This window comes from Punica granatum, chromosome 6, assembly GCF_007655135.1.
Source record: "Punica granatum isolate Tunisia-2019 chromosome 6, ASM765513v2, whole genome shotgun sequence".
Classification (NCBI taxonomy): Eukaryota; Viridiplantae; Streptophyta; class Magnoliopsida; order Myrtales; family Lythraceae; genus Punica; species Punica granatum.
In genome coordinates, this window is record NC_045132.1 from 13,030,314 (window position 1) to 13,048,039 (window position 17,726).

The window sequence follows — 17,726 nt, forward strand, 5'->3', positions numbered from 1 at the left end:
AAATTAAGAAAATACTATATTTTATCTAGATCTTATCGAATGATATTTATTTAAAATAGAAAAAGACAATATTAGTCTGTTTTGGGTTCGGGTGATAACTACAATATTAATTTCAACATCGTAATCTCAGCAATGCAAAAACCATACAGCACTGCACAGAACCACGTTGTGCTGATGTGTGATCCATTATTACTTGCAATACGTATTAAAGTTGTTTTTGTGAAACAAGTAAATATCAGGACAGATAAAGCTGCTGACTAGTGAACGATGGCATCACACTTAGGATGGGTTTTCTCGGCGCGAGTCCCAAAGGGCACCGCAAACTTTTCCAGCTGTGTAGGGTAGGATTGAATTAATTTAATCACAACAATGATCGCTTTCGGGTTATGCTACATCTAAACATGTACCCTCACACAGCTCGTCTGAAAGAAAACTGAGTTCCTCGCCCTCTATATCTGCCCAACTGCAGCCTCGTTTCCTTCCTGGGTGTTTCTGTCTTTGCAGTATATGAATGTAAATATGTATGGGGCATTTGATGTGGACTCATGAGGCATGGGAGATCTTCAGGCAGGCTTTGCCCTTTTAAAAAGGAGAAGCTCGCTGAATAGGAGAAGCAGCCTTCAAAAGGAGATGTCTCAAAGGGAAGCGGCTGTACCATTTCCTTTCTAATCTGACCTTGGTCTCGCAGAGCCACTCTTGTGGTTGTTGAAAAGAGGCAACAGAGATCGAGAACTCGGCTTCCTTCTCCCATAACACCGCCAATAAAGAAGAACTAATGCCCCCATCATCACGATCGGAATCACCCATCTGTTTCAAGTAAAATCAGCACCATATTGAATTTTCATATGCTCCCCCTGTTCTTGTTCTCTTTCCATTTCAACTAGTAATTAAAAATCAGGAAGAAACAACAGAGAGTTATAATGGAAGTTAACCTGTCTAAATCAAGGATTGGGTTGTAAACAAGAGTCTCCCAGGTAGCCACGATAAAATGCCAAATTGGGTTGTAGTAAAGTGTTTCCGCAGACCAAAACATTCTTGTGTATGTCTCTAAGAATATGAACATTATCCATGCTCCTATCTCGATCAAAATGAACTTTATGACGAACCGGCCAATCACCACCATCACAAGCGAGAAAGCCACCAGCCAGTTGAATAGCCTTTGATTGTACTCCTTAATGAAAAGAGATTTTGACTTCCCCATCATCTGCAATTACTCACACTCAAGACAATTAGCAGCAAATAAGGCCAGTACTGGAAGATTATTAAATGAAAGGAATGATCTTGACAGTATAAAGGAAAATGACTATATATCGGATGGGAAATTTCAACACCTGGGGTTAGGTTCGCCAAGGTTTTCGAATGGGACATGTAAGTGGTTATTTATTAATAAGAAATCAATTAATATTATCTTACCTTCATCATGCGCTGTTCATAATTTAGTTTGGAGGGTCCAACACACTCCTGCTCAAAGCTTTGGTTGCATTGAAGAAATCCGGCGTTGAATTTTGCCATGGAAGGAAGTCTAAGAACTTGAAGCTGATCCATTTTGTCCTCACATCTGGTGTACAGTGACTCGCAAAGCTTGGACGACCGGTACTCATTTGCAAGAATAACATTTTTGTAGACCTACACCAATTTTTAACACAGGGAATTGTTAAGTCAAAATGCCCATAATTCAAACACCTGTACATCAATAAAATAAAATAAAATTTATCCAATTTATGGCAAGTTTCCCACGTAACGAGTAAATAGAACTTCTCAAATGCCAAGAATCTAACCATTGTTGCTAACACAAACACTTTAACAAAGGAAAAAAAAACGTGTAGCCTTCTAGCTTTTCTTCTGCACAAGATTGCATTTAACATAACATTTTTGCTTTCAAGATGAAATTAGAAAAAACCAGAAACTGTTCAAGTAAAAAGATAAGTTATATGGTAAATTTTCACTTATCAGAAAGGGCAAATAATCCAAAAAAAAAAAAAGAGCCACTTTTTCTATTTTTTTCCATAAGCAAAACTAGTCAGACATTTAACCATGAGTGTTTAGATTTAAATGGTTTATAGCCAATTTTGTGTCTTATGTTACCTCGTTTGGTTTTGCAATCAAGTTTTTAAAACTTTAACTCTAACTTTAACTCTACTCACTACACAACAAAAATCAACACCACAATTATTACTTTCCTTTTTTTTCAATTTTTTTAGCAATTCTATTCAATTTTTAATACTAAATTCTCTCAATTATCCATTACTTTTTCCACAATTCAACAACACAATCATTACAACCCAATTAAAATTAAAACTCAACTCTAGTTAACTCTAAAACCAAACACATCCATTTTTTGTTTGCTTTTAGTTAAAATTTATAATGCCTTGTATTTTTTTTCTGATAAGGGAAAAAAAAGCATTATAATGCTTTATATTTCAAAATTTTTGAAAAATAAAATTGAAGAATAAACGGGAGGGAGGGGTAATGGTGGAGCCCACGCTTGGCCACCAATGCCTAGCAAGTTTGACAACGGCTTCTGCGGGCCCACACCGCCCCCTCTACCTCTCCTCCTATCATAGCAAGAAGAGTGAGTAACAGAGTAGTTCTAGCCATAAGCAATACAATTTTGAAAGCCCATATGTAGATTTCTAACTATTCATCTTTTTTGAATAAAACATAAAAGGAAGCGAAGTACATTTTTCCCCCCTGAAATTTTGCCCTCTTAGAAAATGGAAAAAAGGTGAGAAGCAACAAGAGATGCGGAAGGACTGTGATTCTGGTTGCTGAGGAAAAAAGAAAAGAAAGAGGAACAAAAGAAACAAAGGATCCTAGGAGCAAATTCAACATACAGGAAATTCGTTCTTGTATTTATGGTTTATCATCGGTCATGAATCATAATTTTCTCCCTCTCTCATTCTCTACATATATTTATGTATCTAATATATCTTATTCACGATCAACTAACACAATGGCATATCAAATCCCAATGACTAGGTAAACCAAAGGGTTTTGCATCGATAAGAATTTAGTCCAAAAGCCAAAAAGTCATACCTTGTCTATTTCTTCTTCCAGCTGCATAGCTGATCTCTTAGCATGGTGCCGCCCAAAGTGTTGCTCATCAAATGCTTTCATGGCTGACTCTCTGGATCTCTCGTGGTTTTCTTGTAAAGAATTCTCAGGAAGCGGTAATTTCACTCTTGATATCAATTCACTGTACAGCTTAAGGCATCGTTCAAGGATGCCCTTATTGAAAACCTCAACAAGGGAGCCTGTCGATGGAATTTCTCCCTTATTCAAGGCTTCTAGTATCTGAAAACAGAATCAACGCAATCCAACGCTTTAAGAGAAACTCGCACAATTTCTTCTTATGTTCCTTTAAATTTTACACGATATACAACTTAAGAGATGACCGTCTTATTACGAGTATGGCTCCTAAGAGTCCTTCTATAGATAAAATTTTGAAGGTGCATCTGAGGAAAAAAATTCCGAGTGACAAACATTACCGACTATATTTAATTTTCTTTTTTGTAGAAGACCACATGTCTTAGTTTTTAGACGAAACCCACGAAGATATAGCGTCTGAGATTAAGAACATGTAAAGTACAGGTAAGTTACAGCATCACGAAGACAATTAAGTTTCTTAATTATACTTTTAAATCATTCATGGACATGCCATGTTTACTCAGGGTTTTCCTCCATGATTTTAAAAAGGTCTGTTTTTCTCTCAATATGAATTTCCCATAAAGAATATCAGGATAATTCAACAAGGGCATCAACTATCTTTTGCTTCTTATCTGGAATCTTGACCCATTAACGGTCATGCTATCACTGGTGCAACTCATTTCAAATGCATAAATAGAGGTGAGGGGCAGTTTAAAATTTCAGCTCATACGTTCCATGCAGAGGAAGTGCCACACAAAGAAATAGATTGAGCTTCTTGCAAAAGCAATTGGCTTGGTCTTCATAACTCATGATATGGAGTGCGTTTGGATTTAGAGTAGAGTTGAGTTGAGTTTTGGTTTTAATTAGTTTGTAATGATTGTATTGTTGAATTTTGAGAAAAAGTGTGAAAAAGTAATGAGTAGTTGAGAGAAAATAATGATTAAGTAATGATTGTGTCATTGAATTGTGAAAAAGTAATGAATAGTTGAGAGAATTTAATATTAAAAATTGAATTGAATGATTAAAAAAATTTAAAAATTAAAAAAAGTAACGATTGTGTTGTTGAATTGAAGATAAGTGAAGTTGAGTTGAAAAATTTTTATAAAACAAACACACCCTTGATGTCTAATTAGATTGAGACCACAATGGGTTGAAGAACAGAGGTTACCTGCTCAAGAAAACTAACAAACTCCTTCCCATTCAGTGTTTTACCCTGCACAATCTTTGGCAGAATAATGCTGCCAACGAGCTCTTTCAGTTGGTCCCGCTTCATAACATATGCGGGATCGAGCTCATCATCCCTCATGTCACAAAGCTTTGTCCGCTGAAGATGTGGCTGTTGGAAGGTTCATTGACCAATCAATTAATCAAACCACAGAAAATACAGGACACTCTTCAACATATAATTTGTCAACATAGGAAAGGAATTACATGCGCAGAGATATGAACTCTAGCCATCAGAGTTCTATAACTGAGCTTCAACAGTTGTATAGTTAGATCAATAGACCAGGAGGACAGCATGAACCAGGCAGTTCTTTGATTGAACCAGCCGAAAGCGGCCGGTCCTCTAATTAAATGATGAGAAATTACTTTATATTTTATACCATGAATATACCAGGAAATCAGGTCAGGCTCATAATTGACCACTCTCTCAACCTATTAAATCATAAATCATATCCACTGGTTTAATGTCCAGTCCAGTTCTGAGCGCCTAGCTTCCATATGATGAGCATTGACTTGCCCGGTAAAATGCAGGAATTACATAGAATTTATAAAGGGGTAAACAGGTGCAATATCCAGAGATCTTCTTAACGTAACTGCCAGTTGGAAATATATACTAGCCATGCACGAAAGGAAGGCACAATGCAATGACAATTGGCAACACAAAAAAGGTAAACTTACTTGTGGCAAACTAAAAGCTGTGCTATTCTCACCCATCATAGCCAAGGATTCCCGGATCTGATTAACCTGATAGTGCGTACACAAGAAAAATTTTAATCTAACAGTGAAGAAACTAACAAATCAATATCTAGAAGAACAAGGAGGAGAAAGATACTTGATCAAGATTCTTGTCTCCTGCAAGAAACCCAAACAACAAAAGTCAGCTTGAAAACCGTGCATGATCACGCTGAAATTCTAAACATTCAAGTAGGTGAAAACTAACCATTGGTGTTCGGGACACGTCTAAGAGCTTCATTCACCATCTCTTGTACAGATTTGCCCTCTGCAGGAGAGCAACAATGTCATTTGCTTTATTAGCGACAATATGAAGTAGCAAAATTACCCTACTGAGGCAACCAGACTTACGTAGGAAATCACGCTGAATGAGCCATAGAAGCTTGGCAGGTTCAAAGGCAACATCTTGCCCCTACACAAAAAGCCAAAAATACAATTTATCCCATTTCACTGAGAAAGGAAACAAACGCAAGACTAGAGGCGCTGCTGAATTTACCTTGACTCTACAGGTGATGAAATGTTCGCAAATCCAACCAAAGGAAACAAGTCAGTAACAATACAAAAGAGTTCCAGGGAAAATATACTGATAGCTCTAAAAGACATTCTGATTGTTCAAATGAAATAGTTATAGCAGCCAAAGAACCTTCCATAAAATTCTTCAGCAAGTTCAACAGCAAATGAGAGCCGAGATATGTCAGCTTCACGTATCTATAAAAAAATATCAATTAGCATTCAACACAACATATTGGTTAAATACCGGTATCTGCCAATATAAGGCCAGCGATGGAGAACTCTGCTATCATAATTTTTCATTAAAAACAAAGAAAGGGAAAAAAAAATAAAAATAAAAATAAAAAAATAACAATCACGTGTAATTAGTCAAATGACTAAGAACATAGCAAATGTGCCACTAACCGTCTCAGGCAGGTTATAAATAAGGACAGAGCTCAGAACAGTTGCCAGAGCAAAAATCCTGCACAAGCATATAGCAGTCGAGTACAACTGACAAATGTTCAATCTCCACTAATAAACACTTCCTCTCAGGAGAAATACCTGTCATCATATACGTTAGACTTGCCAACGCTTTCGAATCCTTCTGTGTCAAGATAAAAAACTGAAGTTCTTACTCCATTGATGTTTAACTCTACAGGGGTTCCCCAAATCCATATTCCTGCAAAAATTGTAAAAACTTGGTATAGTTGGTGGTATAGATGGGATATTGATGTTTTTCTAGATATGATCCAAGCCATTTTTGATCCATCATATCATTGTCTTCTCTTCTGCTTATGAACATGGTTCACACCATCTTGGTGCAGTTGCTAATAAGACGTCTTAAAAGTTAATACCCTAAAACTATAAATATATATATATATATATAAAATACATACATATATATGCAAAAGTTCAGAATTTCATTTTCAATTACCCTTTGTTTTTGTGTCACGCATGTGCCCAACACCAAATCCTGCAAAGAGTATACAATGTAAGCTAAAAATTTTATCAGCCCTAAAATTTCAATGAAGAATTAATGAATAAACTGATTTTATGGACGCCACACCTTCAGAACAAGATAGGGAGAGGAGCTGGTTAAGCAAAAATGATTTTCCAGAACGATATGGTCCAATCACCTAACGAGACAACAGTTAAATGGGAAGCTTCAATCAAATAAATATTTTAAACAACCTTTCTGATCCGAAAAGAAAGTATAGCTTGACAAAATGCATAGATAAAACAGAGCTAAGAATCCCAAAGATGTCATCTTAAATAACCAAGTTATACAGGTTAAAGAAAGAAAGAGATGATAGAGATTCAACTTTGTCCAAGAAAATGAATCAGCAACTGAACCTCTTTCATTATCCAGTCTCGTGATATTCCCAACATGAGAAACACATTACTTCCAAATTGGATTTCTATTCTCGTCCAATTGATTTCTGCAATTTGAACCCGCATCCTATTGCATAGATCACCCGAACTATAGACTAGGAACATAACGATTGCATAACTATGAAGGATTAGTGTGAGTGGATAGGACCAGCCTTACCTTTGTGGGAAGTCCACATACACAGATTTATTTTATTACTTTTTTTTTCTTTTGGCCACCAAAAAATTTCCTTCTTTTATTTCATCCACCATCCACAACAGTCAGAGAATCAACATTTACAGCATTTACATTATCACTACATGTAAAACGCAGATCATCACTCAGCAAAGCACTCAAAAGGAGATGGGGAGCTTTTCAGCCCAATCCTCACAGCACATCCCCTTTTCTAAACTCGAGGCTACCCAATCAGTGTGTCCACTACTATAATAATTATAATTCTAATTACTTTCGAGGGACCCCTATAGAACCAATGAGGTCTATGGACACCATACAAACAATGTTAATTCCAGACCTTCTAAAGGAGGCCACATGATTGGCCATACTATGTCTAACTTCCTATGTTTAACTTCTATTTTATCACCATACACTTCAAGTTCCAGACCTAATGGAGGCCACATGCTCTGCCATGCCAGGTTTAACTTCTATTTCATTGCCATACACTTCAAGCTCCATTTTTAATATCAATTCAGACTACATCAAGCAGTTGCAGTTCCTTCCAGAATAGAAAGGAAAGTAGTGCACCTAGCTAAGCCTACTATGCATGTTGATTATCCTTGGGAGGGATCACTTCAGTCTGGATAATTCAAACTTTTAGTTGTTAATATACTCCTATTCACGCTCATTACTCAACATTCTCCGAAACTGATGTCCCTCATAAACTAGTTTTCAATCTTTCTTACAGAATCATCTGTTAAAGGTTTCTGAATGCCAAAATGCACCGGTAAAAGCTGAACACTATTTCATTGAAATTTAGAAGGTCAATAGACAATCTTTAGAATCAATGCTTAGGTATCGTAAACTAAGATCTCCACATCCCCCGCCCCAATATTTTTCTTTTTAAAAGATAAATCACAACACACTCACTCTTCAATGAAGTTTTATTTGAAATTCGATGCTGCTTTGTGCTTAGTTTTCCTTTTGCAAACCTCTCATTCCACGGTACTGGCCTACTCAAAGAACACCAACTAAATCTAAATTTCTTTGCTATAAATGAACTTTTAAACTCCACTGAATTAAGTCATCATAAGAATTATAGGTAAAGCTATATATATAATACTAAATATTGAAAGGCATTAAATCCCCCACTTCTCTCTCTTTTAAAGGGGTTAAAGGGGCCAGTCCTCTACTATGACAAAGAATCATCACAGTCAAGATTTAATCTGGATGTAGGAACATAAGCATAAGGCAAAACAGGTTCTTTTAACGGGGTTGGGAGGTTTGGGAGGGCGAGGTTCAGATGACGAAAGGCAGAAGGAATCAACTTAAGTTTCTGAGTTATTGAAAGCCTAAGCTAGCGGATACTCAAATAAGCCCTTGTTGATTCAGAAGCTTTGAGCTTTAGCCACTTCGATTCATTAGACCATCCAATGGACAGTAGGACCATTACTAAGTAATGCCCGAAATTGACCTTGCCTCAAAACACAACACTATGAACCAGCTTGTGAAGATCTCTCTCTTTGACATCACATCCAATCATCTGCACGCTTAGAAAGCCAAAACATGGTTCATTCTTCTAACTTTCACTTGCCAGAAAGCCCTTAATATATTTCTACTTAAAATGATAACCATTAGAGGAAAGTCTTAACATTGTAATTTTTTTACCTTTTAATTTCTCCCTTCCATTTCTCACACTCACTCAGTCTCTCAGAAAACCACGCCTCTCCTTCACTAAATTTTCTTTTCCTCTTGCTAAACTTGATAGTGTAATCTTGAATCCTATTCACAATCTATTCATACTTTCTCTTGCTCTTTAGTATCCATAAATGAAAGTTAATCCAAGCTTTCTCTGTGTGAGTACAGAGAGCCAGTAATTTCACAAGAGCTCCAACCTCAATAGAACATATGAAGTAAAACAAAGATTATTTGTTCAATAAATTCTAAACATAGCAGTCCACGTCTAGTGACATAATGTGACTAGTCATTAGGCTTTCAAAGTAGTCAGCAGATAGAAACCTTTATACAAGGACTAAAAGCTCTAATAGGGATTTTGAACCTGAAACTTACAGCAACAACTGCAATTGGAGTAGTTATCTTTTCAATCACATCTAGACCTTCCCTTGAAAGACGAAGTTTTGTGTGACCAGGATCAGGTTCCACTATCGGAAACCTGGAGCAAGAATACATATGCGTCAGATGAAATACAATAAGTCTTTGACAAGAAAAAGGTATGGTAATTTCAACAAGTTACAAGAAACTGGAAAGGCAAAGTTATGTCACAAATACAAGCATACATAAGTGAAGCATGTCTGCATTAGACTCCAAATCACAGACGAGTAACTTACAATATCTAGTACAGTACAAGAATTTTCTTCTGTCAAAAAAAATCGTGTATCTCCATCACTTGTAGTGATTTGGGCAATTAGCAATAATTTTTCAGTGGACTTCGGAAATCTAATGTAAAAATAAAAATAAGTGCTTTGAATCATTGCTATTTGACTTGGACCTGTTCTAAAACCTGTTCCAAAAGAAGGAAGAATAGTAATAACCATGCAAGGTTGTTCATAAGTCCTCTGAGAACTGAATTTGCATTTTAACCATAAAGGTAACTATGATTCGGTGTCTCTTCTCTCTGATCAGAGGAGCTGTTTTCTTTTTACAGCCAAGAGGAAGCTATTTCACTTACTTTTGAGATCATCCCTTTCTCTTACGTAGAAGGGACCTCTTTGGGCATCTTTCTGTACATGTATTCTTTTGCACCTTCTCGGTGTTTATTAATGGATATCTTTTATCACTAAAAAAAAAAAGAAAGAGGAAGCTATTTCACTTCAAGGTGATGGAAATATGTAACTATACAGCCAAAAAATCTTACTTGCAAAGATCTGGAGTTATTGAACGTTCATTTAGATCAACGATATAATGAGAAATTAAGTTCTGCAGTTAAGGAATTTTGGGAGCATGTCGTCCATTTAAAATTTGAGAAAACAATTCACAGACAAAAAATGGATGTTCTTGGATCAATGAATTAGGCCTTTTACTGAAATATACTGCAGCCATAGAGGATTTGATGCTATATAAAGGTACCAAGCAAAAAGATGATGCAAGCAGAAACTAGTCCACCAGTTGAATGTTATCTTCAAATAGAAGTGGCACGCCCTCTCCTGGTTTATGCCTAGGGGCCCCATCATCACATTCCCTCATTCTGACATGTTATTATATCTGGACCCAGGTTTACTCCTAGAGAGCCCATCAACAGCCCACTGCCAATGGGACAGGGTGCAAGTGCATATGTAATGACTTCCAAATGCTCCATTTCGAGAGGGGATCAACCTTATGACCTCTCTGAGTTTATAGTTGAAAGCAAGTTGATCAACCATTTATGCTAACTCTAGGAGATTACTTAGGTATGGGTTTCATTAGTCATCCATCTTCCAAAGGGCAAAATCTCAGAAACTCAATGGTACAATGCCTTTAGAATCCTCTAAGCTACTCTCCTACCATAGTAATTCCTGCTATGAAGACTGCCCATCTTCTGGCAATTCAACAAGAAAGAATCTTTGCTCAGTGCTCAACGAATTTAGGCTGAGGGGCAGGAGGAAAGTGTGATATATTGTAAGTTCAAACAATATGAATGTGGAGGACTGGGAGCCAAAGATAAATGAATTCTACTTACTAAGTCGTAGGAAGTTTATTCCATTAGGCTAACCGATCTCATTCTGGAAGCAATTATGTTTTGTAGTTCTTTGTGTTTTGAGCTCCCCGATTTTATAATGCAATTAGCATCAGGTTCATCTTTCAAACTTTTCCCAACTTGGACCTGGTTTTCTCAATCTAACATTTATATAGATATAAGATTGATTGATTCTGCTTTCCTTAAAATGATTCTACAATTATCGTAATTTTGATCGCCTCATTATGCAAAATTCTTGCTACAGTAGTTGTATTTATTGTGGGCATTGATGCAATCATAATCCTAAGCTTCTCCTGCATAATCCCACTGCTGGGGTTAATATCAAACAGTGTGCAGCTATCATGTCATGAAAGCAGCATTTTAATTTGCTCAATTTGGAAGATTCGCAGCATAAGTAAAAACTGGTTCATAAATAATTTGAATACAAGGGAGCGAGACAACAAGGCAAAAAGTTTAAGACATTCACTATGTTTTCACAAATAAGCTTGCTTCTAGGAGAATCACCTAGTTTTTGAAGAATTATTTCTCCTTGAATGCATACTTTAGTTTCAATCAATAACACCCATGGTTTAACCTATTTAGTGTACAAAGGCACTCTTGTGGCCATAAACAGTGGGACTCGAAAAGCATAGCTTAGCCGGGAATTTTCTCCCAGCTACTACTTATAATAAGATGAACACTCAAGTCATTTTCTTTTCTGTCTTTTCTTATCATTGTACATCCAAGAAATTTCGTCGAGTTTTCCTCATAAACTACATCAAAGAAAGATCATTTACCCAAAGAAGTGTATCACAATGCACATTTCACTGAGGACCCAACCATTACTAGAAGCACCGATGGAACTCTTTACCCATCCAAACATCCTCAGTCAATACAGCTCGAAAGAATGTTTCCTCGGATAATTCCAAATCAAGAAAACTGCAAATCCCCGGGTCATCATCAAGATCATGGCAAATGTACCCAGCAATCCCAACTTCATGCAGCAGCCCAGAGTTAAGAAAGGGGGCAATCTGAACTTACTCTAACAACAACGGCAAAGTGCTAAGCATACATCAGACATACTAAGGGCAGCTGTTGCTAAAGAGTACTTACGCTTGCCGAAGGTCGTCGGATGAGGAAGACCCAGATGCAAAAAGACAGACAGAGATCCAAAGAACCCAAACCCAGCTCCAATTTCCCATCTTTAGTGGCAATAATCAGCGGAGTGGAGGGGTCCTCTCTAAAATGCAAGGCGCCTGCAAGATATGCCGGAAAAGAGGGACATGGGAAATCTGCGACTATGGAGAAATGAAAGAGAAGACGAGAGGTTTGAGAGTCGAGGCTTCGTGGATGTTATGGAGGAGGGAAGGGATAATATAGAGGAGAAGGGGGAGGAGCAGATCTTGAGAGGAAGATCATGGGGATTGGTGAACGTTAGGAGTCGGGAAGGGGAAGGAACAATTTTGAGGGAGGTTTTGAATCTGTCTGGAGTTGCACTTGCAGCTAGGGGGAGGAAAAGGAAGCTCACGGTAAGGTCTTCCTAGATAAGGAGTACTAGATTCTTGCCCCCGTTCAAGGATGTCTCTGTTGCTCGGATTTCTTGCAATGGAGTAGAAGAAATATGAATTTTTTTTTAGGATAAATTGCACTGATGGTCCAAAATATTTTACAAATATTACATGATGGTCCAAAAAGTTTTTTTCGTTATATGATGGTACAAAATGTTTCAAAGTTGTTTCATGATGGTACAAACCGTCAATTGGCCCTGACGCCTTTAATATTTTGCTGACGTGGCGCGTCCTATGTGTCACTTTTGTTATGTGGAACCAATTATAATGCGCCACATCATTTAAGAGAAAATAAAATTTTAAAAAGTCCAAAAAATACAAAAAATAATTAAAAAAATACAAAAAAGAGTAAAAATTTTCAAAAAAATAAAAAAAATATTTTAAAATTTTGAAAATTATTTTTTAAAAATATCAAAAAAAATTAAAATTTTTTTAAAAAATATAAAAAATAATAAAAATTACAAAAAGAGTAAAAATTTAGAAAAAAAATTAAAAAAATTAATTTTGAAAATTTTAAAAATTTTGAAAATTATTTTGAAAAAATTTTTAAAATTTTTAAAATTTTTAAAATTTTTAAAATTTTTAAAATTTTTTAAAATTTTTTAAAATTTTTAAAATTTTTTAAAAAAATTTTATAAAAAAAATTAATATTTAATATTAAAATTATTTTAAATTTTAAATTAAAATTTTAAATTTTTTTAAATTTTTTTTAAAATTTTTTTAAAATTTTTTTAAAATTTAAAATTATTTTTAAAAGTTTTTAAAATTATTTTTAAAATTTTAAAATTTTAAAATATTTCGACCACGTCAGCATCGGCTTGACGGCGTCAAGCTCGAGTTGACGGTTTGTACCATCATGAAACAACTTTGAAACATTTTGTACCATCATGTAACGAAAAAAACTTTTTGGACCATCATGTAACATTTGTAAAACATTTTGGACCACCAGTGCAATTTACCCTTTTTTTAAACCGAAACGTTCAGGTTTCATCCGACTAATTTTTTAGATTCTTTCCATGAATTTATGTGACACACGAAACGGATAAATAAGGCATTAAGCCATGGTGAGTGATTTCAAGAGAACTTGAATTTGAAATGGGTGGATATCGAAGATTCTCCCTTCTACTAGGCCAATTTTAGGTCAGAAACGCGAAATTTTGGATACAAGAGAGGGACACAGTTTTGTACTTATGGGTTAGTGTTTTGGGATTGAGGAAAAATCGATCTTGCCATTTTGGAGATTAGTGCAAAGGAGCCGGAAGGCTATGAAACTCCATATAGTTAGATCCCAAGATGGCATTTGGGTCTTGGCCCTCAAAACCTAGATGATATTTCGTTTGGAAGTGCAATGTCCATTAGATAAGTGTTTATTTTATTAAATTTTAAGTATAAATTGTATTAGGTGAATTCTTTCAAAACCATGATTTGACTCATTTTTACGATTGGAAACATGATTTTCTCCAGCAGATTGATAGATATTTAAAAAAAATTATTTTTGTTTATTCTCTATTTTAAGTATTAATTTAAATTTTAGCAGTTTCAAATTGTTATTTTCCAAATACTTTTGCTTATTTCGAAATCAACACTTATTTTTCGGAAATTATACTTTAATACTTTTGTTTCAATAACAGTACTTTCAAACCAAGTTAAAACCAAAAGGAGGCTCTTGAATGGATCTTTCAAGGTGAAGATTTCGGTTGTGAAGGAGCGGGAGCTGATAAAAATAATTGTTGCACGAACCATAGAAGTAATAAAATAGCAAATAAAGAGTATCGTTTTTACTAAAATTAGCATAATATTTTTGTTCAGAGGATTCAAATTGAGTTTAAGAGAAAATCCATGAAAATTAAAGAAAGCAGTGGAATCAACTTGTTAATAATCAACTAAGCTGGACTATGTTTGGTAGGTCGAATAAGAGGTTGGATGGAATTTCTAAAATCTCAATCGTGTGTTTGATGCCGACCGAATTAGGGTTGGAATTGGAATATACCTGGATATAGTATTAAGTAGCTAATTCCAAGGAACGGGTGGGTAGGGTAGATTGGGGTATGATTATTTAAGAAAATGCATAAATACACTTGTCTTTGTTTGAAATTTTCAAAATGTGCCACTTGGCTTTTTGAAGCTTCGGGAGGTGCGGTGGCCCCCCGATTCCGGCAACCACTGCCTCGGCGAGGTCGCGGACGGTCATAGAGGTTGTCCGCAACCTCGAACACTATGCCCCTCTGACGAGAGAGAGAAGGGGGTCCATTTCCATTGCAGTGGCCCCCTAATTCTAGCGATCACCTTTCGGTTAAGATCGCCAACAACCTCTATGGCCGTCCGCAATCTCACGGGGGCTGTGCAGAAAATTTGACACAAATAAAAAAAAAAGATACAAATGAAAGAATCACCAATGGCTTATGAACTTCGAAGAAGAGAATTTGGGAGAGAGTTGTCAAATTTCAAATTAAATCCACCAAATTTGGAGAAGATTTCTTATGAAAATATTGACCCCCAACTAAAAGTTTAAGAATTACACAAATGAGGTTTCGCAATTTAACATCTTCAGGAGAAAAATATATGGTCAAGGCTGCAGTCAACCAATTCCATCAATAATCCTCAAATCCCATCTGAAGGTTACAAACTCTGCATTTATCGAAGAGTCACTCGCTGAATATAAGAGGATTCAGATCCCTAAAAAAATCGAATGGCCAATCAATCAATTTGAGGTGCTCAATTAGGCCACTGATGATTTGCTTGGAGATTGAGAGGCTGCGCAAGGATGTGAGCAGCAGCAAGTAAAGCCACACCCGGCTGCTGAAGGGCGTGGTCCTCCAATCTCGCAGCGTTTTGTTGGGCCGGTTTCTCTCCTATATGGAGAATAGTGAGTGCGAGTGTTGGAAGTAATCCCACATGGAAAAGTTGAGAGGAAATCCATAGGTTTATAAGAGATAATGGTCTAGTAACCCATTGGCTTAAGCTTTTGCGTTGCGGATGGGCCCGAGTCTCAAGTAAGCCCATGGATTTTTCCCAACAGTGGTATCAGAGCCATTCATCTTTGCAAGAATCCCACTTTCCATTCGAGGTCGAAGCATATCGATATCAAGCTTCATTGGATTAGAGATGTGTTGGAGTCCAAACTGGTGAAGCTAGACAAAGTGCACACCGATGAGAATGGAGCTGATATGATGACAAAACCTCTCGCTAGGGAGAAACTTCATGTTTGCCGAAGTATAGCCGGTATGCTTGAAGCCTCCAAATAGTCGGGAGGGGGAGTTTGTTGGGTATCCCTCCAATTTGGAGGAAGTTGGGCTCAAATTGTATTGGGCTTTTATCGGGCCTTAATAAGCCCAAGAACCCATTTTATTAGGATTTTTGTTTCAGCAAATCAGCTGAGGTATAAATAGCAGCAGAACAGCTGCAGATTGGAGTAGAGCGGCAGAAGTGCAGCAGCATAGCAGCACAAAACCAGGGAAGAGCAGACAGCAGAATTCGAAGAGCAGGGGCAGCGCGCAGCTGGAGATCAAACCTCGATCGGGACATCAAACGAACTCCGATTGGGACGAAATTTTGACAGCAGCTTCACAACACGTGGGGCTAACTTCTGAACGGTCAGAATTTCTATTCGAGCTCTGTAGGTGCTGTTTCAGCTGATTTTGTGAACCACCCGGTGTGGGTGACGAATTTAGTATTTGGGTGATCCAAGAGAGTGTTTCTCTTGAGTTTGGTGATCCAAGGGTTTACCCTTGATGAAAGACATTGTATAACCTTCATAGTGGATCGTTGATTCGGAGTTGGTCCCGTGGTTTTTCCCCACATTGGGTTTTCCACGTAAAATTCTTGGTGTTGTTTTACTTTACTGCTTGTTGGTTGATTTGATTAGTTCCTATCTCGATTACACTAGAAGGGGAGGAAGATTAATCGCTGCGTTATTGTTTGGTTGAGTACATCCCTAACCCCCAACAAGTGGTATCAGAGATTCGGGTTAGAGAAGTTTGAGTTTTTTTCGGTGTTTTCGAGATGGAGGAGTCTACAGGATCCATGTTCAAGTTGAATGCAACCAACTACTCTATATGGAAGTCTCGGATGGAGGATCTTCTATTTTGCAGGGATTTGTACGATCCTATTGAAGGGGATTCCGCGAAACCCAAAGATAAGGATGACAAGGCTTGGGAACGCACAAATCGGAAGACTATTGGTTTGATTCGGCAGTGGATAGACAATAGTATTTATCATCATGTTGCTCAGGAGACAAATGCAAAAGCTTTGTGGGATAAATTGACAAATCTCTATGCGAGGAAGACACCACAAAATAAGGCATTCCTCGTGAAGAAGCTGGTTCATCTTCGTTTCCAGGATGGAGGTGATATGGCTGCGCACATGAGTAATTTCCAGGATATTATTAACCAGTTGACGAACCTGGAGATAATATTACCCGATGAGTTGCAGGCTTGTCTACTTTTAGGGACTCTACCGGATAATTGGGACACACTCGTGGTTGCATTAAGCAATTCTGCGCCAAACGGGAAGCTATCGTTGGCCACGGTGACAGACAGTTTATTTAATGAGGAGACTAGAAGGAAAGGCTCGGGGATTTCCATTCAGTCTGAAGCTTTGGTTACTGAACAACGGGGAAGAAGTCAAAGCAGAAATTTCTCTTCCAAGCATAGTAACTCACGTGGCAAATCGAGGGGTAGATCAAAGTCGAAGACGAGGAAAGTGGTCACTTGCTATCACTGTGGAAAAGAGGGACACTACAAAAGGGAGTGTAGAGCTCTGAAGAAAAATCAGAATGGCAACGGTGAGAGCAAGAAGGAAGAAGGCACTACAGCAGTGGCATGTGATGGAGAGACCTACATCATTTGTGATGAAACTTATGTGAATTTCACATGTCAAGACTCTACCTGGGTTGCAGATACAGGTGCCTCGTTTCATGTCACTCCTCATCGGGATTTCTTCTCATCTTACACTACCGGGGACTATGGTTATGTGAGAATGGGAAATGGACAGTCATGCAAGATTGTCGGTACTGGTGATGTCTGTCTAGAGACCGAGCTTGGCTGCAAGTTGCTTCTGAAGAAGGTGAGGCATGTTCCAGAAATTCGCCTTAACCTAATCTCGACGGGTCAGCTTGATGATGAAGGCTACAGTAACGAATTTAGCAATGGGAGATGGAAGCTCTCCAAGGGTTCGTTGATTGTGGCACGGGGTCAGAAGACCGACACTCTCTACAGGCTGCGTGCCAGACACAATTCCGGTCAAATTAATGTTGCTGAGGATTATCCTATCGAGCTATGGCATAGGAGACTTGGGCATATCAGCGAGAAAGGTATTCAAATTCTTGCTAGAAAGCAGTCTTTGCCCG

General features: G+C 37.3%; 1 protein-coding gene across 2 annotated transcripts; it reads right to left on the minus strand.

Annotated features, from left to right (window-relative positions):
- Nucleotides 1-126: 126 nt before the first annotated feature.
- Nucleotides 127-12,326, minus strand: LOC116211381 (guanylate-binding protein 4). 2 transcript variants are annotated; one of them, XM_031545739.1, is made up of 17 exons: nucleotides 11,925-12,326; nucleotides 9,209-9,311; nucleotides 6,662-6,731; nucleotides 6,530-6,568; nucleotides 6,157-6,274; nucleotides 6,019-6,076; nucleotides 5,747-5,811; nucleotides 5,600-5,606; nucleotides 5,455-5,515; nucleotides 5,312-5,371; nucleotides 5,204-5,223; nucleotides 5,050-5,115; nucleotides 4,316-4,483; nucleotides 3,037-3,294; nucleotides 1,414-1,626; nucleotides 933-1,204; nucleotides 127-807 (listed from the first exon to the last, which is right to left on the minus strand). In XM_031545739.1, the coding sequence occupies exons 1-17, from the start codon at nucleotides 12,011-12,013 to the stop codon at nucleotides 666-668; spliced, it is 1,809 nt and encodes a 602-aa protein (XP_031401599.1). In that variant the 5' UTR covers nucleotides 12,014-12,326; the 3' UTR covers nucleotides 127-665. The 2 variants fall into 2 exon arrangements, with proteins under 2 accessions (XP_031401599.1, XP_031401600.1); XM_031545740.1 differs by lacking the exon at nucleotides 11,925-12,326 and having other exon boundaries at nucleotides 9,198-9,311.
- Nucleotides 12,327-17,726: the final 5,400 nt, after the last annotated feature.